At 40.3% G+C, this 25,456-nt stretch overlaps 1 protein-coding gene and 1 long non-coding RNA gene across 3 annotated transcripts in view; one reads left to right on the plus strand and one right to left on the minus strand.

Moving 5' to 3' along the window:
- Positions 1–25,456, minus strand: part of LOC121150345 (contactin-associated protein-like 5) — a 544,128-nt gene that overhangs the window by 180,624 nt on the left and 338,048 nt on the right. For both annotated transcript variants that reach the window (XM_040971192.1, XM_040971191.1), the window contains exon 12: positions 4,317–4,436. In XM_040971192.1, the coding sequence (XP_040827126.1) occupies positions 4,317–4,436 (120 nt within the window). The remainder of the gene's footprint in view (positions 1–4,316; positions 4,437–25,456) is intronic.
- Positions 515–12,213, plus strand: LOC121150346. The gene is made up of 3 exons (XR_005882954.1): positions 515–602; positions 5,315–5,318; positions 12,200–12,213. It is a non-coding gene; the product is annotated as an uncharacterized LOC121150346 (long non-coding RNA).

Genomic DNA, 25,456 nt, shown 5'->3' on the forward strand with positions numbered 1-25,456 from the left:
TCAGATGAAACTGTTTCTCGTGGATTTTGATTTTCTTGTAGTTTCATGTCTTCAAAACACTTTCTCCTGATTAAATTCTTTGATGGCCTATAGATCATACAGTAGTATCATTTTCTTCAGGAACGTTCTTGATTTCATTTTTTCATTTCTTTAGCAACACATTAGTCATTCAGTAGCATGTTATTTAACTTCATGGTTTTGTTAATTTCCTTTTTTCCTTCCTGTTAGTAAGTTTTTTATGGCTTTTGATTTAAGGGGATGTATAGTAACTGTGTAATAGAGACTATCCTATGTAGCAGCACATTATGTAACTTCATGGCATTGTAAATTTGCATGTTTTTTTCCTGTTGTTGATTTTGTTTTGTGGCTTTTCATTTAAGGGGATATACAGTAAACTGTGTAATGGTGACTACCATAGCCAGAGATGAGGATACAATGCAGTATACATCTCTACTTCCAGACAAAGATGGATTTTTCAATGTAACTGTTTATTATATTTCAGCCATATAATGCTGGACTCTCTGCCATTGTCCATGCCCTCAATGATGGACGTATGACTGTTTATGAAGAACTATAGTATAGTAAGGATATAGGGGAACTTAGTGAGGTGGAGAGGGGATAAGAGGAGTCTCAAGGCCTATAGAATGTATAATAATAAAAAGAAAAAAAAAACAAATTGGGAGTGAACCATGGATTAAAATTCTCTGTCTGGTTATGGCACATAATCAAATGGTTATGATCGTGTGGCTTCAGTCTTGTTTCTCAATAAGCTTAATTGCTCTAACAATACGGCCATCATTCCCTTCTCAGGGAAGCTCCTATTTATAACAAACGCATATGAGCATTTGAGGTTCTTACCTGTACAAGATCTGCCTGCTTTTTGCTGACATCCCAGGGTGGGTGAGGTTCACAGGTGCTTTGCACAGGCATGACTCCAGGAACAGCTAAGGTACCACCTCTCTGATGGAAAGCTGTGCTGGCGTTCCCCAGCACACATTGTGCTGAGGGGTCTGGGGATGCGGAGTCAGTACTTTCCACAACAGAACCCTTCCCTGTTCAGCCTCATGATGTGCACCTGTGAGTGTCCTGGATGCTACTTAAGGCAAATGTCCGCATGGAACTCTCAATGAATCCTAAATGAGCACAATGTGAAGAACATTCCTTTTTCAGAAGCTGATTTTAGAGATGTGGAACTGGGTCATGGGCGCAGCTGACCTTAGGAAGGAACGTAAAGGAAACCCCTGCTCCTCACCTCCTGCACTACTGTCACCCTCTGCGATTCCCCCAGGGATGTTTGTGAAAAGTGCTTTAAGAGAGGAGCTTTGAGTTCTCACCAACTAAAGCTGTGTACGCAGCAACCTTCCTTCTCCACCTCTACTTCCGCTCTTCAAAATATTAATCCATTGCTTTGAAAGGCAGAATGTCAGAAAGAGACAAAAAAAGAGAAAAAGAGAGTGCGTATCCACAAATTGCCACAGCAGCCAGGCACTCACACAGGGAGAGCAAGCTCTAGCACCTGGGCGTTATTCAGTTTTGTTTTCTGTCACAGTAGCATAGAGCCAAATGGAAAGTGAAGCAGCCAGCACCACTACGTACCCTCAGATATAGGACACCAAGTTCCCACAGCTTAATCTACTATAACACAGGACACACTCCCACTGCTTCTCTTCTCCCTCTGTCTTCATTGCTCTCTGCTCCCTCCCCGGATAACTTTCGCTCTCTTTTCATCATGTGACTAGTCACTTATGTTTAAGGATGCCAAGTATTTAGTTGGAAAACATCAGGATGAGTTAAATACGCCAAATACTGAAAAGAGAGGCCATGTTCTCCCTTATACAAGGGAGCTAAAATGAAGGGGAGAGAGAGACCTTGTATACCAGATTTCACTGCAAATATCAATGTTTGGTCAAAACGCTGTTTTGAATATGTCAAACAATGCGAAACAAATAATATACTACAATTTCATTATATTTGTATGTAGTATATTTCATATATAAATAACACAAATATATATTATAATGTATACTACAGAAATAATATATAATGTATGATACATCTAAATGCATTTGTTCATATACATATTAATATAGTATTAACAGTATGTAATTGTATTTTATATGATTGCGTATTACATTTAAATAATATATGAATTATAATTAGATAACAATATATGATATATATACATATTGATATAATATTAAAGAACTTGTGCCCATTTTAAAAGTTAAATATCTGTCATTTGAATATTGTTCATGGGTCTTGCTTGACTATGATTGTTTCATATTTTATTTATTGAGTTTTTTTAATAAAGCCTTTGAGTCTTTGACTATAACACAAATGAATAACAAGTCATTTCAAAAAATAAGTAGAATATGGGTTGAAAAATTCCAAGCAGATTATATGCATGTCTTGTTACTACATTTCTATACTAGAAAACTTTCAATTCAACACCAGAGAAGTTTAATTAAGACTAGAAGGAAGATTTAGTGGAAACAAATACAAAAACATGCATATCTTGCAACTGCATGACCAAAGATGTCGCATTCCAAAGAAATGCCCAGCCACACATGTGAAGACCCTAAGGCAAGACACAAACGAGAGGTCTGCTTGCTACTGGAGAGCATGGAGGAGGAAGCAGCCTTCAGCCACTCTTACTCATCCTCAACTGTTTCAGACACTAGGTGGAATGAACACACACTCTGAAAGATGCCTCAGGCAATGAGAGGCAGATGGTTCCATGGAAATGAACCGAGAGTGTTTGCCTGTGAATCAACTCTACCGCTGTGGGTTTTTGACTTGCATTCCATTTGACAGCTTAAAAACGTAAGCTGATTTAAGCCATGTATTTAATTTCGGATTGCATCTCAATGATATAGAAGAAGGGGTACACTTGTACTCTAGGACCAAAACTCTTGATTAACTTGTATATGTGAATGTGCACAAAAACACGTATGTTTATAACAAGTGTACCTAGAAAATTCTAACATACTAACAAAAGTATCCTCAAGACTATCAATGGTGCCTGGTACAATGGTCTAGTGGCTAAAGTCATTGCCTTGCGTCAGCCAGGAACCCACATGGGCACTTGTCCTTGCTCCAATTGTACCGCATCCCATGCAGCTCACTGCTTGTGGCCTAGGAGAGCAGTACAGGATGACCCAAAGCCTAAGGTCCTTGGACCTACACTGCAGACCTGGACGGAGATCCTGGCCCCTGACTTCAGATCGGCTCAGCTCCAGCTGTTGAGTCCACTTGGGGAGTAAACTAGCAGATGGAAGATCTTTCTCTCTGTCTTTCCTTGTCTCTATAAATCTGACTTTCCAATCAAAATAAATAAATCTTTCATTAAAAGTTAAAAAATACATTATGAATAAATGGGAGCATTGTCCTTTGCTCACTATTTTATATTTTTTTACATCCAATCTGCTACAATTAGCACTGACTACTTTTGTAGCAAAAAAATAACAATTAGAAAACACTGTAAGGTAAAATATATGCATATTGTCTGGGTCTATAGGCTGTTATTGGGGGGAAAGGTGGGGGTCAACTTGCTGTCTCAGTATCCATGCAGAGCCACAAGCTGGACTACCTTCAGCAATAAAGACATGTAACATATTTTCTTCCTTCTAAATAAAATACATGAAAAATCTGCCACATATATTTACTGGCATGATTAAAAGAGACAGAAATTGCACACTCCAACCCACATCTTGCAAGACCCTGGATGCTCAGGAATTTATGGCTTTCATACATATTCTTCCAATTTTTGGAGATAGGAAATCAGAGAAATTTGCATCAAACCAAGTCAGAAAGTCCAGTAAATGTACTTTTTTCCACTGAATTCATAGTTCTGGGAAGTCTACATTCTGGAATAACTAATGTGTTAGTTATATTTTGAGGATAACTAAGATCCAATTTCACTGTTGGAGCAGTTACAGCTCATCACACACAATCCTCAGTACAAATCATGAGTCAAGGTTTCTGGTTCCCAAAGAGAGGGTTTCTAATTTTTAGTCATCTGTATTTTTATTATCATTAATATTATTATTATTAATTTAATTTTTATCAATTTTAAGAGAAAAATATCTGTAACAAGTCTTACAGGAAAAGGTTGAAAACCAAATATTAGTTCAATAAGTTATTATTCCGCTCAAGGATGTGCTTTCTTCTTTCTCTTGTTCATGAGCAACCCTAGCTGATAATTGCTAAATTTGTCCTTGAATGTTTTAGCTAAATAGATGTCCTCTTCCAGGAGAGTCCCCTTTGCTTCATGCCATAAGGCTAGGCTAAGCGTGAGAGGGAATTTGGACCCTTACCAGTGATATTGCAGTACACTCGGAGAGGTGCCAGGGGCCCGCTGCCATCTGAGTCGATGTAGAAGAAACCGGCTGTGTTCCCTTGATGCCTGTACACCTCGCAGGACTGCTCATAGATGGCTGAAAAGACACAAAGGCAGGGGGAGGAGACTTTGCTTGGCTCTGCTTATTCACTGCGGGAGTCAGTAACTCCTGCTTCTCCGTACTTACTATGTGTATTTCTTTCCCATCTGCAGGCTTGCGTTTCTCCCCAGGACTACACAGACCAGCATCCCGATGTCTAACAGAGGCACATTTACCGCTGCCCTTCCTTCAGTCATTCTTCTACATTCAGTTCACAGGTTGTATCACTTTCAAGTCTCTTCTTACTCCTACTAGGGCCCTTATCTTTGCATAATTATATGTATTTTTCCATATCACATGGTATACTGATCTACAGTTATCAACAAAGTTATGAATAATGTAGCTCAATATTTATCATAATGTGACATTCACATAAAAACTTCAACAGATATTTGGTAAGCAAACATGTAAAAATGTGTTTTGGGGTTGGTGTTGTACAACAAGCTAAGCTGATGCTTTGGATGCCCCTTTTAAATCCTTACTATATGGTTTCTGAACTAGGCTTCCTGTTCACGCTCCTGAGAAGCAACAGATGGTGGTTCAAGTATTTGAGTTCCTGTCACTCAAATAGGATTCCAGTCTCCTGCCTTTGTCTGGCCAAATCCTGGATGTTCAGGCCCTCTGAGTAGTAATCACTAAACAATTTTTTTTTTCTGTCTCTAACTCTCTGTGTATCATTCTGGCATTCAAATGAATAAATCACAACTCATTTGCTTGGTTGTATTGCCTCAGTAACACAGGGAAAAAACTACACACCCAGAGCTCAATATAGTAGCTAACTTAAAACAGGTGCACATTCCAATGCAGCCAATTTTGGCTTAGCAATCCCTAATACATGTCAACGTTATGGCTGCCTGCAGAACACAGAAGCACAGATGAGTCATTTCAATTTGATCACCAAAAACCTTATGGCCTGGCTGAAAGCCACTGAGGTCTCTGTGTGCCTGATATCCCGGGCTTTAAGCTAGCTATAGGTAGGACAAAGAGGAAAATTTTGATAAAAGGGTATAAAACAGGTATCTGCTCCTTCATGTCTGAGAAAAACAATGTCATTTGAGGACACAGAGAGAATGCTGTACTTGGAACAACAGGTGTACTTCCAATCAGACCACCTTTGCAGGCTTAAAACACTTGGTTAGCTCCCAACAGCTCTAAACATATAGTGCAGTCTACTCACCTTGGCCAACTAGTGTCCCTGTAACTAACGCTCCATCCCAAAACATGAAATTGTATTTTGTCATCAAGGGTGCCTGAAATAATTCAATCCACTGAAGTTCTTCATAGCATCTGACTTTTTATAAGTAAGAGTTATGTCAAGATTATGTTTGTACTATGGGATTTTCTCTTGAATCCGCACCTACTTTCAGAAGCAGGAGGTATCTGGGCGTGTCACAGCCTGAACCCTACCTGCTGAGTGTATTATCAAACATACTTAGTTTTGCACAAACCTGATGACATACCTGGGTCTGTGTTACACAGGTAAATTGAATTCTTGCGGGTAGTCCCTCACCAGCTAAGCTGCACTTAGTTGCTCCCATGTAAAGAAACCATGCAATTGTTCTCAGCTGAAAAACTGTGTATGGAATGATTACAATAGACAGCTACAAACTCTCACACCATCGATTTTCTCATCTGGTAATCAGTCTAGAAAGGGTCTACCTCACTGGGTTGTGGTAAGGATTCAGAGATATCCCATGTGAGGCATATAAGAATGAAAATGATTGATGGAAAATATTATCAGAACATATTTTATACCATGTTATCTCTTTCATTTTTATGACAGCTCCGTTGCTTGATTTGTCTGATTTTTTTCTCATGAATTTCATGATTTGTTATGAAATATCTACAGAAAGTGCCTATCTTTTCTAGCAAAATATTCTTACTCCACTCTTTCAGTATTGATTGTTATAAATAGCTTGTCTATATGACTTCTTATTTTTCATCTTTTATTTCATATTTTTAACCTCAGAGTCATGAATAAATTTAAATAACTTAAAAATAAGTATAAAAACAACTTTATACTCATGAAAAGAAATGAAAACAGATTGAAATAGGAAATTCAATGTTGTCCTATTAAATTTATGTCACAAAAAAACTTTGAAATTCACACCACAAACATGCAAAGAAAGAAACTATACCTGCTAGCACAATGTCAACAATGACAAGTATTTGATTAATCAGGGGTAATGTTTTATTCTGTGTTCCACATACCCATTATTAAACATGCATACGCACACGTACAGTCCCTGCAAATTAGGCTCAAAATATTCACTATTTCATACTTCTGGGGCTTGGCATGTCAGGCTGTTTGCAGTTGGGCGGTTCCTGGCCAGGCTGATAAGACTTTTAACGTTGTCCATGGATCTGTTGTCAGTTCCCGGGCCAACAGGGCTGGCAGGTGCAAACTGATTGCTTCAGCCCTTCCACTCATGGTCCTGAACACCATCTAGGAGGTCAGGTTATACAGTAACAACTCCCAGAGCAGCCAGAGGGTAAGCACCTTTGAAGTGCCATTGACCAATGCAAATCACCATGGCAACCTAAACCAACTAAGTGATGATGAGAATCCAAACAAAGCAGGAGTTCTAGAATGTGGATGAGCTGTGCCCTGATTGGACTTCATGGAGTAGGGTCTAACTGTGATGTGACATGAACATAACAGATATTTCACATAGCCATTGAGACACTGAAGTCATCCTATTATAAGTAACTGTGGTTCATATTACACATGTTCTGTGAATTTTGGCTCAGTGGCTGGGCAGTATCTCAAGGAGAAACCTGACAAGAAGCATTTGTACTCATGGATTTGTAAATGAGCTAATAAACCCTAAGTACCCTGCTCAAAAACAAATCACCTCCTAAGTGGTAAATATAATTCTACCATTCACTCCTGGTGGATGACTGGAAACACTTGATAAAAATGAAACACTTCTCATCAATTATTGGATTTTCCTAATCTATAAGGTTGTGTAGAAAAGAAAATACATGTTTAATGATTTCCCTTTAATTAATCAAATACATATAATGTTGATACTTTTAGTATTATTATGAACTCATTTAAAAAGCTTTTATGTTAAAGCACTTTTGAGGAGAGCTTGATTATCATGTGTCATGGTGAAGATCGCTTTTCGTCAACACTGTTAGGAGTTCTGTGCCCCTCTTGGATGTTTTTTTTCCTAATTCTTTCTAAAAGTGAGATTCTCTTTTATTATTTTGTTAAATACATTTGTTTGCTGGTGGAATTCTGGACACTGGTGGAAATCAGATCGCCACTGGCCAAATGTGACTGGAGTATCTCATCACTACAACACCACACTGTGGTCTCTGTAGCTTTCCTATTTCCATCAATCTCTGGGTGCTCCTCTACTGTCAGTCTGTCCTCTCTCATTTCCTGGAATGTGCCCTCTCTGCTTCACCCTGGCTAATGTTTCTCCATGCGATTTTTGGCCAACAGGTTTGACGAAAAACGCTCTTAACCACCACACATGATAATCAAGCTCTCTTCAAACAAACATAAGGAAAAGATCCTTAAATGTGTTCATGAAAAAAATCAATTGACACACAGAAGAATGACAATTAAATTCACAGCCAATCTCTCACAGGAAACTCTACAGGCCAGAAGAGAATGAATCAACATATTCCAGATTCTAAAAGGAAAAAAATTGATGGTCCAGAATAATGTACCTGACAAAGCTTTCCTTTGTCTTTGAAAGTAAAATAAAATTCTTTCACAATAAAAAGAAAGGTGAAAGAATACCTCCTCCAAACCTACCCTACAAATGTTTCTTAAAGATGTTCTCTTGATAGAGAAACAGAATAGCACCCATCAAAACCAAAAGCAAATATGAAGAAATCCCAGTAAAGTAACAACAAAAGACTAAATCAATGAACACATTGCTAAATGACAGGATCAAATTACCACCTGTTTATATTAACCCTGAATGTAAATGGATTAAACTTATCCATCAAATGCCATAAATTAGTAGACTGAAAACAAAATCTATTTGTTGCCTACAGGAGTTATATCTCACCAACAAAGATCAGCAGAAACTGTTTCTCAAGGATTTTGGTGTTTTTAGTTTCATTTCTTCAAAACATGTTTTGTTCTTATTAAATTCTTCACTGACTTATTGATCATATAATAGCATAATTCTCTTCAAGAAAGTTTTTTTGATTTTCATTTCTTGAGTGACACATTTTGTTTTGTGGCTTTTCATTTAAGGGTATATGTAGCAACTGTGTAATGGAGACTGTCATATTCAGTGGCATGTTGTTTAATTCATGGCATTGTAACTTCCTGTTTTTCTCCCTGTTGTTGGTTTTGTTTTGAGGCTTTTCATTTGGGGGGATTTCTAGTGACCGAGTAGTGGAGACATATCCAGATGTGCGGATACGGTGCAGTGTACATCTGTACATCTGGATCAAGATGGACTCCCAGTGAAACTGTTGTATGTGTCTTGACAACAGGATACTAGGCTCTTGGCCATTGTCCATTCCTGTAATGATGGACTTATGACTGTTTATAGGGAGCCAAGCTGTTGTAATGATGTGGGAGAATTTAGATGGTAGGGGGTGGGAGGAGTTAAGGGAATGGGTAGGGGAAATCCCAGGTTCTGTGAGAACTGTATCATAAAATGATAATTATGTAATAATAATAATAATAAATGGAAAAAGAAAAAAGTTTCAGCAGACAAATAAAACTGCATCTGTTAAGACAAAAACAAAAAAGCAACACTTTGACTAGAAGAGCGTGGTATGATATGTTTTACCGAAAACACAAAAACAAGAATGACAAAAATATTTTAAAATATTGAATAAGTTCACTGTAAAATAATACTGCTATTTAACCAGGAAACTATCACACTAAACAAGGAAAACTAAAAACAACAACAACAACAAAAAAAAAACACAATTATGCTACTGTGAACACAACCTGATTTTTAAAAATATAGAATAAGGCATAAATCCAAAACATATAAAAATCCGTAATTTGAATTAGTTAATCCAGTTCAAATTCGTTATTCAGTTTTCTATTTTTTAAAGAGATTTTCACATTTGGCCATTTAAAATGCTAGAAGTAGCCAACAGTACATGTAATGGCTTCTGAGTATAATTATCCACTTAAAAAGAATAAGGATTTTAGGAAACCATGTTCAGAGCAAGAAGCACACAGGGTGAGGTGGAACATTATGCTTTTTCCAGAAGAAGTAAGAAAGCTGTCAAAAATTGTTAGCATGTCAAAATGGCAAAGAAGTTGATCTGATAGACCAATTTGGGACATAAAAAAACTGAAATTCTTAAATGTATAATCCACCTGATATCTGATACCCCATCTTTTTCTATTATCTGTGTATCTACCTAAATCGATTATTTACATTCGAAAGTGGGTGGAGAGTAAACTCATCTCCTGCATGGCACTAAGAGTACAAATACAATCTTGTCTTATATGAATTGTACTTAAACCTAGCATCATAGTCAGTGAAAAAAGTTAAACAACTGAAGCTAGAAATTGAAAAAGCAAATTTTGCAGTTTCCCCTTATCCAAGAAGTGTACATGTAGACACAGGGGAAGCCTGAGACAGAGCATAGTCCTGAATACTACACAATATGTTATCATGGTTTTTGTACAAATCCATAAACTCAAGCTGTACTTTGTCGAATACTGAGACTTCAAATCCAATGTAAAGGCAAGGAATAAGAAATATGCTTAATTACACCGCAAGGATGCCATCAGTTACATGCAGAGGGAGGGACTCGGCTTTGTCCACATACAAAAATAAGAGGATGAGAATGCTGGAGAAATGCTAATGAGGCACTGTGAGTGGACCGTGACTGTGTCCAGAGTCACACACACACACGCACACCAATATCTGTGAGTGGACTATGACCATGTCCAGTGTCACACACACACACACCAATATCTGCCAATATCTGTGAGTGGACCATGACTGTGTCCAAAGTCACACACACACACACACACACACACACACACACACACACACCCCAGTATCTGAGTGGACCATGACCGTGTCCAGTGTCTCACACACACACACACACACACACACCAATATCTGTGAGTGGACCATGACCATGTCCAGAGTCACACACACACACACACACACACACACCCCAATATCTGTGAGTGGACCATGACTGTGTCCAGAGTCACACACACACACACACCACTATCTCATGATAAAAAACTGCAATGTTTTAGCAGATGATCTTTAATTTTAAAGATTTAGTTTATCATTATAATGAAGGGGTGACTCTATTTTAAAACTCCATTTTAAAAATCATTTCCCATGAAACCGTTTTAGAGGCAGAGGGACTCGTCTCTTAGTGCTCAGCTCTTCCTCTCCATTTTCCCCTCCCACTGTTTGTCCCCATGTTATCAGAATAGCATAGTCCCTTAGTGCAAGTTACAAAATAAGTTGATATTTAAGTGTATCAAAATAGTAAGCATAGGAAAATACAGAAAACTCAATATCTTGTTACAGAAATATTCATCACTTACATTGTATTTTTGTGAGATTATATGTGGGTAATTTGTTTATGGAAGGCTCTTCTGTCTCCTGGCTTCAGATTATCTCAGCTCTGGCTGAAACATCCACTTGGGGAGTGAACCAGCAGATAAAAAGATCTCTCTCGCTCTGTCTCTCCTTCTCTCTAAAAGTTGACTTTCAAATAAAAATAAATCATTTTTCTTAAAAAATAAATTTTCTTTGTGGGGAAAAAAAAGAAAATCCCCTATCAAAAAAAAAAAAAAACAGTAGATAAAAATACCCGAATATTGAGAACTATTGGATGGGAGTAAATGAGGTATGAGGAATGAGTATACTGTTCTAGATTCCTGTATGTGTTCTCAAAATTATGTAACTTAATTTAGTTTAAAAGCAGAATGAGGAGAATCCAAAGAGAGCGAGTCTTGCAGAGACAGTCTGCAACAGTGAGAGCTGTCATCTGAAAGGTACAGCTATCTATCTAATCTTTTCAAGGCATGCTCATAGCATTATGGTAGAGTTGAGTTGTACAGCCATAAGGCAAACCCAAACAATTTCACAAAATATTGCCTATGGAAATTCAGGTTAGCAAGTTTCAGAGAGGATATTTTTCGGTGAGATTTTGGAAGTAAAGGTACAGAGCACACAAATCACCTTGAGGCTTGTGAGATCAACGCAGGGTCTGAGATGCACCTGTCACCCGCCCACATGGCTCCCTGTCTTTTGCAAGGGATGCTGGTTGGACAGGCACACCTGCTGCTTCCATGTGATGAGTTACCCGCAGTGTCCCTCATTCTGGGCCAGGTGTGGTTGGAAACCTCTTAGGATCATCTCAGCATTATCACAGAACTTCATCATGGTCTTTATGGAGATTAAGTGGTAGGAGGTGAGGTGCTTCTCAGGTTGGCCATTCACAAAGCCATAAAGAAAAAAAAAAAAAGTTTGGTCTTGTAATGGGTCTTAGAAGAAAGTGAAGAAAAACACACATCTTGACTTTTGTCTAGGACTGTCCCAGGAGAAAAGGTAAAACATACATGCTTTTATTTATGGAACTATCCTTCCCACAATGTCTACCTGACACATTGCGCGTAACAAACACTTTGTACGTAATTGAAAAGATTCTATTTATTTTTCAACGACTCTGTTAGACTCTGAGAAAACTATACAAACAAATCCCAGGTCCTTTATCCACATAGAAAGACAAGGGAGGGAATGGAAGGCCAGAGGAGGGGAGGGGCAGGGGAGAAGAGAAAGGAGGGAAGGCAAAGGGAGCGAAGGGAACATGAAGGAGTAAAGAAGCAGGAAGAGAGTAAGAAAGAAGATACGAAGTATATGCTTTATAGGTAAAATAAACCATATCCAGAAAGACAAATGGCAGGTATTCTGCCTTATTTGTGAAACTCAAGATATATATAAAGAGTACAAAAAACAAAACCTTATAAAGAAAATGCTTCCTAGCAATAAAAAAAAAAACAAAAAGAAATGTTCAAAAATCTACATGAGAAAACGGCAACATAGGACTAAGAACACAAATAATCCTGGCCACCCTCATGAAAATGTTCCCTCCATATGCATTTAGTACAATCTTTATAAAAAGCTCCTCACATTTTCAGTCAAATTTCTGTTCAGTTTCTACACAAGCTGAGTGTAAAGCTCATTTGCAAAAGAAAGTAAACAGCCCAGAGATGAAAAGAAACATCGGAAACAGTGCTGCTTGCTCTGTTATGTCGGCCAGCTACCTGATAAAGTCAACAATAACTGGAACAGAAAGCTGCAGCTCAAAGGTGGACGCAAGACATAGGGAACCACTCGTGTCAGAGGGGAAAAAAATGCATAAAACTTGTTTGAGTGCTACTGGAAAGACCGAGAAGCCACGTATCCTTGTCTCTCTCCATACTATACACTTGAAAGCAATTACACATCAATCAAAGGCCTAAATACTAAAAAAGTGACACATGTAGATTAAAGGGAAGCAATATTTGATGTCTTTGTCAGCTGGGAATGGCCAGACATTGTTAGCAATGATTCAGTATTCAGAAACAATAAAGAAATTATGAATACATGTGCTTACAGCACAAATTAATGAAAAATAGAAAATATTAATTCACAGACACAATTGGGATTTCAAAAGAACAATGCAAACTAAAGTGACAGCTGCGCCATTTCTGATACAGCTGCTTGTTAATGTGCCTGATAAAGCAACAGGTGATGGCACAGGTACTTGGGGCTGTGTGAATCAGGTGGGAGACCCAAAGGAAATTCTAGGTTCCTGGTTTGATTCTGGTCAGTCCTAGACATTACAGACATTGAGAAGTGAGCCAGTAAAAGCAACATCTCACTCTCACATTCTCTGCCTCTCTCCCTTTCAAATGAACAAAGTAAACATATACAAAAAGTATTAAAAAGAGGATAAAGTCTATAGAAACATACAGTGAAAAATACAAATGGACAGTTGTATAAAATAAAAATAAATCCAGTTCAAATGAAAAGGTGTCCAATCTCGCTCATGATAAACAATTAGACCAGTATGCCATTTTTACAAACTAAATTAGACAAACCCAATAGATTGACAGTCCCTGCATTATTAAATATATTCTAGGGACAATCCACACATAATTATGTATGTGGGTGAAAGGGCAGTAGCTTTGAAAGCAGCTTTAGATGATGAGCTCAGTGATTTCTAGCATAATTACATATGTATCTATACTTTTATCCAGATATAGTATCTAGTGATGTAACTCAGGGAAAAAGGGGGGAAATATTGCACTCATGATTCATTATGAACATATTTGTACATGTCAAAATAAAAGTCATCTCCAACGTCCAGCGGAAATGAATAATTAGATATTATCATACACACAGAGGCACGCAATACAGTATAGCCCTATTGGAAAACAAGAAACAAGTGTGCTGATAAAGGTAAGATTCAGAATACAGGGTTACGAGAACAAAGCAAAGTAGAGACAAGTGGGTACGGTTTGCTAAAGTGAATCTAAGGAGTTTTGTGTTTATTATCCAAACCAGCATTTTAGAAAAAAAAGAGGTTATCCATGAAAAATGTTTTGTTTTTAAGAGGAGAGAATTAAGATAGAATGTGCCTTGCTTGATGGTTTATACTCTGACATTATGCAAACCTTTTGTCTCATTTATACATTTTTCTGAGGAGTTAAAGCGATGCCACAAAGGTTGCCTCACTCAAGCTTGGAGTGGAAGCAGCGTAGAAGCTCACTGTGTGACATCACAGAGGTTACCACATTTAAGCTGGTGTGGAGGCAGCCTAGAGGCTCACTGTGTGACACCACATTTAAGCTGGTGTAGAGGCAGCCTTGATGCTCACATCACAAAGGTTTCCTCACTTAGGCCCGGTGTAGAAGCAGCCTAGATGTTCATTGTTTGCTATAGGACAGGTTCCTCTCACACAGACTAAGACGAAGCATGGTGACAATGCCTGTGTGATATTAGGTTCTAGGTTAAGTTGTCTTCCCTGCTGTCCATTTATGATTGACAACCAGTGGGTCCACGTTCTGGTCTCCCCTGTTACAGCACACATCCCTGCAGCGTCGGAATTTCTCCTTATAGTGAAAAGGCAATATTTAATAAATATTTTGGATCATTCCCAATTATCCATAAACACTGAATGAACTAAACGGGAATAATCTATGGTAATTTCTTTGTTTTCTGAATGATTTGTAGAGGCCAAGCCAATTCATGTACACGCCAGGAATCACTCTTACACAGATTCTCCATTGTCCCCCATAGGAACCATCACATATGGGAGCATCCAGAAAAAGCAGGAAAAAACAACTTATGTAATATTTTTTATTGAAGCAGGAAGCAGTCACCCACCCTGATGTTAAACGTGACAAGCTCACATTAGGGGTATGAGATGCATGCTCTTCAGTGAGCAGAATAGTGATGGACATACAAAGCCTCCTTGGAATCCATTTTATATCAGCTTGAACAGGTGCATAATGTAGCTGCGCAAAGCAGATGGATCTACGTTTTCATATCTGAGAAAAAAACAGTCTGAATACAGTTCAGGCAACTCATTTATGGCCTAGGGAACAATCTGAGGTATCCTGGTGATACACATTCTCAATAAAGATAACAATGGCATTTAGATGACAAAATATTTAGGCTCATCTTTTTAAGTGTCACGGTCAAAGCTGTAGTCCTTCTGCCTCATTATTTAATTTCTACCGTAAAACTATAGACACAGAGCTTGGTGCGTTAGCACAGTGGCTAAAATCCTGCCTTACATGCAGTGGAATCTCTTATGGGCAGTGCTTCATATCCCAGCTGCTCCACTCTGCTTCCCTTCTAGCTCTCTGCTTGTGACCTGGGAAGGCAGTAAAGGATGACCCAAGGCCTTGGGGACCTGCACCCATGTGAGAAACCTGAAGGAGACTCCCGGCTCCTGGCTTCAGATTGGCTCATCTCTGGCCGTTATGGCCACTTCGGGAGTGAATCAGCAGATGGAAGATCTTCCTCTCTGTCTCTCCTTCTCTCTATAAATGTGACTCTCCAGGGATAAATAAATAAATCTTAAAAAAAAAAAAGCTATAAACGCAGACAAAAAACTTACCAGCACTACAGATAAGTTCTTAGAGATGATTCACTTAGAAACTTTCTTTATTGTGCATATTTCCAGCAACACAAGGTTTGCAACATCAATGCATTTATCTATCTACATGCAGTATATGTATATATAATCAACTCTATAAATAAAGTAAATGCTTGTGAAGCATTTTGCATTTAGCAGCCATTTATTTCACTAAGTTTATCAAATCTTTCACATAGCCTTTTGGGGGACTCTGTCTTCACCTCTGCTTAGTGAAGAAAACGGAGAAAAAGCATTTCAGAACTAATCAAATTGCTTAAATTAGAAACAGGTGTTGATGTCCCTATTTACAGATATCTGGTGTGGGCTAGAAAATATACATAGTCTGTTATATTATCAATTAGAGGATGGTGGCGATGAACACAAATTAGGATGTGTGTTCTGGAGGGGACAGAGGGTGGGTGTGGCTATATGGGGATAGTGTGAGTGACAGTTGTCACGAAGCCATTCTGTGTTTTCATTAAGGTATTGATCACACGGTGCTCTATGTGTGATTTGATGGCACAGAAGTAAAAACTCACACAACGCTGAGTGTGCCCAATAATGGTACAATTTGAACATCTCTAGGTCACGTTTTTGTTTGACCTTTATTTAATACTGTGTGCCCATTAGGCAAGTGGTGCCCATTGGTGAAGTTAGATGGGAGGCAGGCAGGGTTTCCCTCTGCTATTCTTGGCAACTTACTAGAAAGGACTGAAAACCCACTTCCAAAGGATGTTGGAGTAGGTAGGGTAAGTGTTTGAGTGGTCAGAATGCCTGTATCCCACAATAGAGGCCATGAAAGAAAGTCCTGCTCCTGGCTCCAGATTGAAGATCCGTGCTCAAGCAGAACCAAGGAGTATCTGTGATGGCCAGTCATTCACTTCCCAGCATCCTGATGGGGTTTTCACCTCCGTGTTTCACCTTGCTGAGCCCTGGTAGCTACAAGCATTACAGAAGTGAACAACTGAATACTAATTCTATTGGTCTAGGTTCATTGACAAATGCTCATCAACGGTTGATAGGAACAGAGACCTCTCTGCCCAATATTTGCATTATACCACATGCCAGCTTAAGCCTATGGAATCAGTAACTTACAGAAACTTACAGTAATCTTACTTAATATAAAATAAATGCAGACATTTAGACATGCTTATATAACTCTTTCCTGTCATCCAGTCCATGGGATTAAAGTTATGGGGGTGTTAAGGCAAGGGCTGGTAGGAGCCTCAATAACATACATGTCCTATAAAGCTGTGGTTCTCCAACTGAGGTACACAGTCATCAGCTGCAGCTGAGCTTAGCAGGTGCACATGCCCAGGCCCTCCTTATCTGTTGGCCCAGAATCTCTGGAGAGAAGACTCTAGAAACTTTTATCCTCTCATTCTCTTACTTTTTTTTTTTTTGGAAGTTAAACTTGGACAAGCATTGAATTATGCAAAAAAAAAAAAAACAACTTTGCAAAGTCATACTTAGCAAATAATAAATGGACACATTTACATTTGCATCTCATTTGCTGAAACTCCAGGTCCTATTATGTATTGGTAGATTCCCAATGAATATGACTTTGACTCCCTCAAAATGTGCTATCTCTTTTGTTTCTGTTGATCTTAAACTTCTTTTTAAAAGAATTCTCTTGCAGCTGTGGCACCCAAGGATATTTCACAATCCACTGATTGAATAACCCTACTTCTGGCTAATGATTTCAACATTTTCCCACTAAGTGTCTTTCAAGATTAGATATTTTGCAAGCTGAAAGTTCTGAACTCAAGGTGTCTCCTCCCATCTCTGACAAAAGAAGGATATCCACACAGACACTTCTTCCCAACTCTGAAATGCCACTAGAGGGATCACAAGCAAATCTGACTCCAGTCCCCCCACATATTTACCTTTCCACAGATTCAGAACTCTGGAGATAAAAATGCTTTCCTTTGTTCTGTCATATCTTAAGATGTAGTGTTCTCCACTGAGGGGGCTAGAGAAGCCAAACTTCTCAGGACCTACTTTGAGTGGACTTTCACTGGAGTCTGGACTGCCATGCAAATACTTCACATGCTGGAAAATGTGCTGGTTTTATTTCTGCGATTTCAAAGGTGGAGGAGAGGGGGTGAAAGAAGGAAAGGGGTAAGGAGATGAAGAGAGGAAATGGAGGGCAAGGAGGGGAAGAGTGAGGCAGAATTCTTGCATGCTCACTCACTCTCAAAAAGCCCACAGCAGCCAGGACAAGGCTGGCAGCTGGAACTCAACCTTGGGCTCCCAGGACAGTAGCAGGAATCTAGGACCGTCACTTCATCCCCTGTCGAACATGAGAGGGAAGCTGAACGAAGAAGAGTAGTGCTGTGTATCAGATCCAGCGACTTCGGTGTCAATGGCAGATGTCTTAAACAGGATTTTCTGGTTAGCACTACTCTGTTTAAATATCATCCAAAAGATCCCTTTGCATGACATGGAAGATTTTAATGCACACTAGGATTAGAAGACAACTGTTTTATACATCATCTAGGACTCTGTGATTCAGAGTGCACTCTAGGCAGAAAGAATACTCCAGTGGAGGAAATCCCTTAGCAGAGAATTGTATAATGCAGTAATACTCAAACCCTCAATACGTCTATGATTGTAATACAAATATGTATTTCAAATCACCAAGAAATTTAGTCTATAGGGAAGTATATAAAGGGGGAGAGGCTACACATCTGGCCTGCACAAATGGAAAGGCGCAGACAATATCACCAAGGTTGATAACATGGCTTTTCAGTAGCAGCAACAGTTATCAATTTCTATTACAGCTTCCATTGGTTAGTAGCATCCCTACTTCCTGCAAGGAACAGCTTCAGGTATGCTGCCACCTGCATCCCTAACCTTACGCAGAGAAAAGACATGCATTTCAAATTCAGATGTCCAGGAATATAGGTAAGTCTGAGACTCGTGTTGATATGAGATTCACTGGGAAATGTGTACAACTATAGACTATGCTTTGTAGTTCAGGTTCAAAACACCATTGACTCTGGCCCTGGGGTTATAACACTTAACTGTTTTTCAGACGTTGTTTTAAGCAGTTACAACTGGGCACAATGCAATATCTTATCGTGGTATGTAATTATTTTTTCTAAGATGTATTTATATTAAAGACAAAATAAAATGGGTAGCAGAAGAGAGAAGACAGAGAAGAGAGAGTGCAAATATTCCTGAACTCCAGGCTGGTCTTTTTGTGGATTCCTGGGGCCTAAGCTCTTGGTCCCAGAGCATCTGTAGTTAAGATAGATTGGAAACACATTTATCAGAACTACAGCAAACACTGACATGAAACACAGAGAGCTCTTGATACCTGATTCCAAACTACGTAACTCTTGACATGCATTCTCCAAAGTCAAGTTAATTTGTTTTTGCATTTGCCTTGGCATTTTGGCTCAATCTTTTCATTTTTACATATCATCAAGCAAGAAGGTGAAGAGAATAACTTAAACACACCTTTCAAGGAAACTTTCAAGTAAAGATGCTTCTTTAGTCCAAAGTCTCTCTCTCTCTCTCTCTCTCTCTCTCTCTCTCACTCACTCTCTCTCTCTCTCTCTTTCACACACACACACACACACACACACACACACACACCCAAAAAGCAAGCAGTTAAGAATGGAAACAACCAAACCTGAGGCTCAGAGGTGATACACCCTTGTTCCATTCAGGCAAGTCAAGGCTTGCTCCCAGCTCAGAGATCAGCTGCTATTTCTTTGAGCTCACTCAGTGACTGATGGGTCATGATGTTCTTGTCATCTTATATGTAAGAAACGCCAGCTAAAGCACAAGGTCAGGGTGGGTGTTGTAAGCAGAGCAGATCGATGCAAACCCACTCTTTGACTCATTCCACTAGAAATGAATCTCTCCCGATACAGTGATGCAGCTCACTCAATGAGCCTTGACTTTAGGAGTGAAATCCATACTAGGTAAGTGGGGATGTATGTGAGAGTTCTCAACTTCTTCCCCACAGGAATGAAACAGAGAAGCCCACAGCGTGCTGCCCTCCAGGGCTCATTCTAGATCTTTGACTCCAGTCCCCCTTTCCTTTGAAAGCCCTGATCCGGTTGGCCATTCAAGAGCAGGTGCCCATTGTGTTTGCCATGGTAACTTCTTGTCTCCAAGGAATAAACCTTGACTTCACAACCAAATGATGATGTCATGAGGCAGAGAGCAGAGGGGGTGTGTGCCATTAAAGGGAAATGGCTTTAAACCAAGATGTTGTGATTAAAAAAAAAATCAACTTGTGCTCCTTATAAACTGACACCTACCTGAACTTGTTAAAGTGTACATGTACATCACTACAATTAGAATGACCATTGCCAGATGGACAAATAGCAAATGCCTTAGAAACCTTTGGTGGGGATATGAAGTAGCATGGCCATCCTGGACAACAGTAAGAAAGTTCTTCCAGAAACCAAAAGCAGATCTATCATATGACTCAGTTTGAGTACATATCTGAAGGAAATGAAATCAACTTAGGGGAAAACCACAACTATAACACCATATTCATCGCAGCTCTATTTACAACAGCAAAGATGGAAAAATTAACCTAGGTTTCCACCAGTAAATGAGTGTATTAAAAAACAGAGCACCAAAAAGATGTGATGTGTATACAAAATAGAATAGTCTTTCTCCATCAAAAATCATGAAACTGTGAGATTTGGGATGAAATTAATGGCACCAGAAGAAATTAAATAAAATAAGGTAGACAAAGAAGAAAAATACTCAGCATCTTCTCTCCTATGTGGGAGTTTAAAATAAGTTGATCTGAAATCAGATCATGATTATTAGGGAAAGTTGGAAGAACAGGAGCAAAAGCAGGTTGGAAAAATGGTAGCAAAACACAGCCAGACACATGTGGTAGGTTCCAGCGGTCCATGGCACTGTGGGTGAGTAGAACTCATGACCATGAAGGATAAAAGGCTCTAATACTTTAAGATATAAATCAATGCAAGATCTAACGACCTGCTTTGATCATTCTACCCTGTTCGCCTGGGTTGAAGCGCAATAAGGGATTTAAGATTGATTTCAAAATGTTGTGGCTCTGAAAAAATAATAAAAATAAATCTTTAAAAAAAAATGTTGTGTCTCTTCTTAACAGATAATGCTTACGCTTTCTTTTTCTTCTCAGAGTCCAGGAGGATGGACTAAGCTCGGCCAAAGCATATTCCCGTGCTACAAGGGGAGTAAACACGGCCAAGGCATATCATTTTAATTTCAATTTCTTAAAAGAAGATGTAGGCCTGCCATCGTTTAGCTTGTGAATAGCACCATCCCATTCCCCAGCTCTTCCCACTGCCAAGCCTCTCATGTTTGATTGGCAATTAGGGAGATTCCACTCCGCATGGAGATTAGCCCAGTGAGGCAGAGGCAGGTCAAGTGCAGCCACTGCCACATGTGGGCCAGCCTTTGTGGTTTACGAGTGACTTCAGTGAATGTGCCTTCTATTTCCAGTCCAAATGCATCCAGCATCCTAACAGAGCAGTCCAGGCCACAAGTCCTCAGCAGCAATCCCCCTGGTTAGCCAGGTCTAGAAGAGCATAGGCCAAGGGAGAGAAACACGATTGGAAATGCGTGGAGCCAGAAAATAATCTGTGGAAACTGTTATGGGCCCTTACACGTAGTTAATGTAACTTAAAGGCATGGTTCCAATTTCAACCACAGTCATAACAGTGTACGTAGCCTTACAAATAGTGTGTGGGTTTAGAAAGCTAAATGTTTGGAAACTATTAATGTACTATAAAAATTAACCCTGTCATTAAAACTAGAGAAAAATTTGAACTGTTTTCTGCAGCTCCTTAATTTTGTTTTCACAGAATCATTGCGTCAGGAGGCATTCAGAAACAATACTGGCAGAGCAGGGCATTTGTCCCAGCAGTAAGGATGCCCACATCCCAAAGTGTGGTCCCTGCCTCCCGCTGCCACCTCCAGCTTCCTCCCAGAGCAGACGTTAGGAGGCAGCGGGGGGTGGCTCAGGTGACTGGATACCTGCCACCTGCTGGAGACCTGACCTGAGTTCCTGGTTTGATGTTTCAGCTTACCCAGTCATGATCCTTGTAGACATCTGGGGAGCCAATCAGTGAGTGGGAAGGCTCTTTCCGTCTGTCCTTCTCTTCAGTGAGAGCACTAGCCATCTCTCTCTCTGTCTCTCTCCCTCTCTCTGTTCCTCTCTCCCTTTGTCTCCTCAAATCATCAAACATAAGGAAAATGATTTTTAAAAATGATAGACAAAATATGTAAACAAATAAGAATACTATGAACTTGTGCCCCCAAATTAATAACATTACTACATACATGAGAAACCCTGGAGAAATTCACGGGAGATGTAACACTCAAAGGCAAGTTCATCTTGGCGTAAAGCAAATTGAAATCCACGCTTATGAGGATATCCTCAAAAAATTCATGAAATATGTGTATCATACTGTGTTCCTAGATCAAGCGCTGTGTGTACCATTTTCAATCACCTTTTTGAAATATCCATGTCTATTGTTCTTTTTAATTTAAGAATATCTATTTATTTGAGAGAGAGAAATATATTCCTCCTGCTGGTTCATTCCTCCAATAGCTGCACCAGACAGTCAGGTACAGGTCAGGCAGGTCCAGGAGTCAAGAGCTCCACTGAGGTCTTCCACATAGGCGAGGAACACAGTATACAGGAACCATCACCTGCTGCTCCCCAGAACACACATCGGCAGGACGCTGGACGGGCAGCAGAAGTGGATCTTGATCCCAGCCACTCTGGTCCAGGGTGTGACTGTCCCATGCGGCAACATAACCTGCTCCAATGCCCATCACTACTCAACTCATATTTTTAGAATGATCTTTTATCCTCTGGTCCACTTGCCAGATTGCTACAACAGCCATTTGAGCCAGAACAAAATCAGGAGCCAGGAGCTTCTTCTGGTTCTTCAACATGGATATGAGCACCAAAGTACTTGGACCATTGTCTGCTGCTTTCCCTGGGGGATTAATACTCCAGGACCGTGGGCTGTCAATGCTGCAGTAGGCAGCTTAACCCACTGTGCCACAGCACCAGCTGCAATCTTTGTGTATATTTAAAATTATCTTTAAAAGATAGTATTTTCAAGTGAGGCCTTTTCTAATTCTAAAATTAACTTAGAAAAATCTTGACAGAGAGGCCTTCAGTTTAAGTGAGTTTTCAGCTACGTGCACCTCCCTGCTCTGTTCAGGATGCACTGCCCAAGCCCAGCATTAGGCAGCACTGTTTCCAAGGTCATCAATACAGGCTGGGGGCGGGGGGGGGGGTGAGTTTTGTAGCTTTTTGGGTTAAGCTGCTGTGTGCACTGGTTAGAGTCCCAGTTGTTTCATTTCCATCCAAGCTCCCTGCTAACATGCCTCAGGAAGCAGTGGAAGATGGTCCCAGTACTTATATGGGAGACTCAGACCAGACGTGGTGCTTACGTTATTGGTACCAGGTTTCAGCTGAGCCCAGTCAAATCATGGTGAACATTTGGGGAATATCAGGAGACAGATTCCTCTGTGTGTGTGTGTGTGTGTGTGTGTGTATCTTGGGTTATAGATGGATAGATAAATAATTTAAATGAATGCAAATTGGCAGCCCACAATTTTCTGGACATTTGACTTAGCTACTGCTTGGGTCCAGTGATCCTCCTCCTGACGTGTAAAGGCATTTGCATTGCAGATACAGGTTTTGTCAGAAATTCCAAATTTAAACTCCCTTGGGGAATGCTTCTACAGTGATGGATGGGCTGGCAAACTTAGCCTGCCTGCTAGCATTAAGTGCTGGCTTCCAGAGCAGGCAAGACCGGGTTAGCAGCACTAGCTGCCCTTGGGCAATCATAAGAGCCAGCTTCCTGTTCCCTAAGTGCAAATGTACCACCTAGCAATGGCGCAGTGGTTAAGGTCCTCACCTTGCATGCCCGGGATTCCATATAGGCGCCGGTTCTAATCCTGGCAGCTCCGCTTCCCTTCCAGCTCCCTGCCTGTGGCCCGGGAAAGCAGTCGAGGACGGCCCAAAGCTTTGGGACCCTGCACCCTCGTGGGAGACCCAGAAGAGGCTCCTGGCTTCGGATTGGCATAGTATCGGCCCGTTGCGCTCACTTGGGGAGTGAATCATCGGACAAAAGATCTTCCTCTCTGTCTCTCCTCTCTGTATATCCGCCTTTCCAATAAAAATAAAATAAATCTTAAAAAAAGCAGAATAAAATAAAACCCCCAATGCCATCAGACCTCAAAAACGGTCTCGGGCTAAGCGGTCACGTGTTTCTGTAACACTGACAATGTCACTGGATTTACATAGTACCTTCAATTTACAGGTTTCTTCAGATCATTTGCATCTGAATCCTGCCAAGAGAAAGTTCACCATCAAAGCCCAAGCCTCCTTGTGTATGATGGAGCCCCAGCATGGCAATGGTACTTTTCTCCCATTCAGGAATGGATTTCCTGGAGAGCTGTTTATACTACAACCATCACTGATGCCTTTGGTAAGGCAGCCACGGGCTCCATGGAAATCTTCCTCTTTGGCAAGGTCTGCTATGTGGGTATGTAAGAGAATCTTCCCTTTCTCAGCAGGCCGGGGCCTCAACAGCCAGCGCCCCACTTTTTATTACACTTGTGCTGTAGGGTTTTGTTTTGACTCTGTGCACCTGTCAGATTCTGAGTTTAAGGGAGTAGATAGATGTGGTTTCTTTTCTTCCTCACTTTCAAACCTTTCAAAGCTTAAATTAAAAGCAAATTCAACTGAATTTTTAAAAGATTGATTGATTCATTGATTTCATTATCGGAGAGTCAGGTTTAAAGGGAGGAGACAGAAGGATCTTCCATCTGTTGGTTCACTCCCAAGTGGCTGCAACAGCCAGCGATAAGCTAATCCAAAGCTAAGAGCCAGGAGCCTCTTCTGGGTCTGCCACACAGATGCAGGATCCTAAGGCTTAGGAAATTTAGAGCAATCCTTTTTTTGTTTGTTTGTTTTCTCAAATCCGTCAACATTTTTTTGTTCGTTTCAATCTCACTGCCTAACTTTGGCCCACATTTAAAACGTCTTTAATGAGATTTTTTTTTTATGTTTTGATGCTAGAAAAATGAAAATGAAAGAACTTAGATTTCTTGGTAGGGGGATCACATCAGGAAATCTGTGCACTCATTTTATTGTCCCTTTTATCATTAGAGGATTGGAATGTTTTAAGCAATTACGAAGACATTCTGCCAATATTCCCACCTTCCCTTTCTCTACTTTTATTGGTAACTCCCCACAATTCTAATTATAATCGAGGTACACGTTCTTCCCAGGAGAATTTTAAAGACCTATAAAACGTCAGAGGATATTCTTTCCCCATTAACTACCGTCCCCAAACCTGGCTGCCCAGCGCCTCCTGAGGCCGGCGCTCAGCCCAGCCCACACGGTTCCCGCAGTGCCCCACAGGCCAGCTCTCCACTGCCCTTCCCACCCGTGTTTCACAGCCATGGAGTGAGAGCCTCAGGAACACCAGGCCTTCGCTCTGCTCCGCATGTCCTCTGCACCTGATGTGAGAAGAGGCATCCCGTAGGGGTGCGTTTCCCCTTTCGCTCATACACAGAGGCACGACTTGAGGACAAGCCATTTGGTTGTGAACCTGTCAGATGTGTCTACAAGGGAGCTTCAGAAGGTCCACACACGGGGCACACATTTGCCTGAGGAGTTGAGTCTGCTAAGCGAGCCACACCCCGTATCAGCGGACCTGGCTGGAGTGTCAGCTCAGGCTTGACTTCAGTTCCAGGCTAATTCACATCCTGAGAGGGGCTGGTGCCGGCTCAAGCAGGCGGTTCGTTGTTACCTCGGTTCAAAGCCCTGGGTTGGCTTTCTGGATCTTGGCTTTGGACTGGCCCGGTCCCAGCTGTTGGGCTCATTTGAACTGGGGGCTGAAACATCTCTCTGAATCTGT

The sequence above is a fragment of the Ochotona curzoniae genome, unplaced genomic scaffold (assembly GCF_017591425.1).
Source record: "Ochotona curzoniae isolate NIBS_2020 unplaced genomic scaffold, NIBS_Ocur_1.0 scaffold_4953, whole genome shotgun sequence".
NCBI lineage: Eukaryota > Metazoa > Chordata > Mammalia > Lagomorpha > Ochotonidae > Ochotona > Ochotona curzoniae.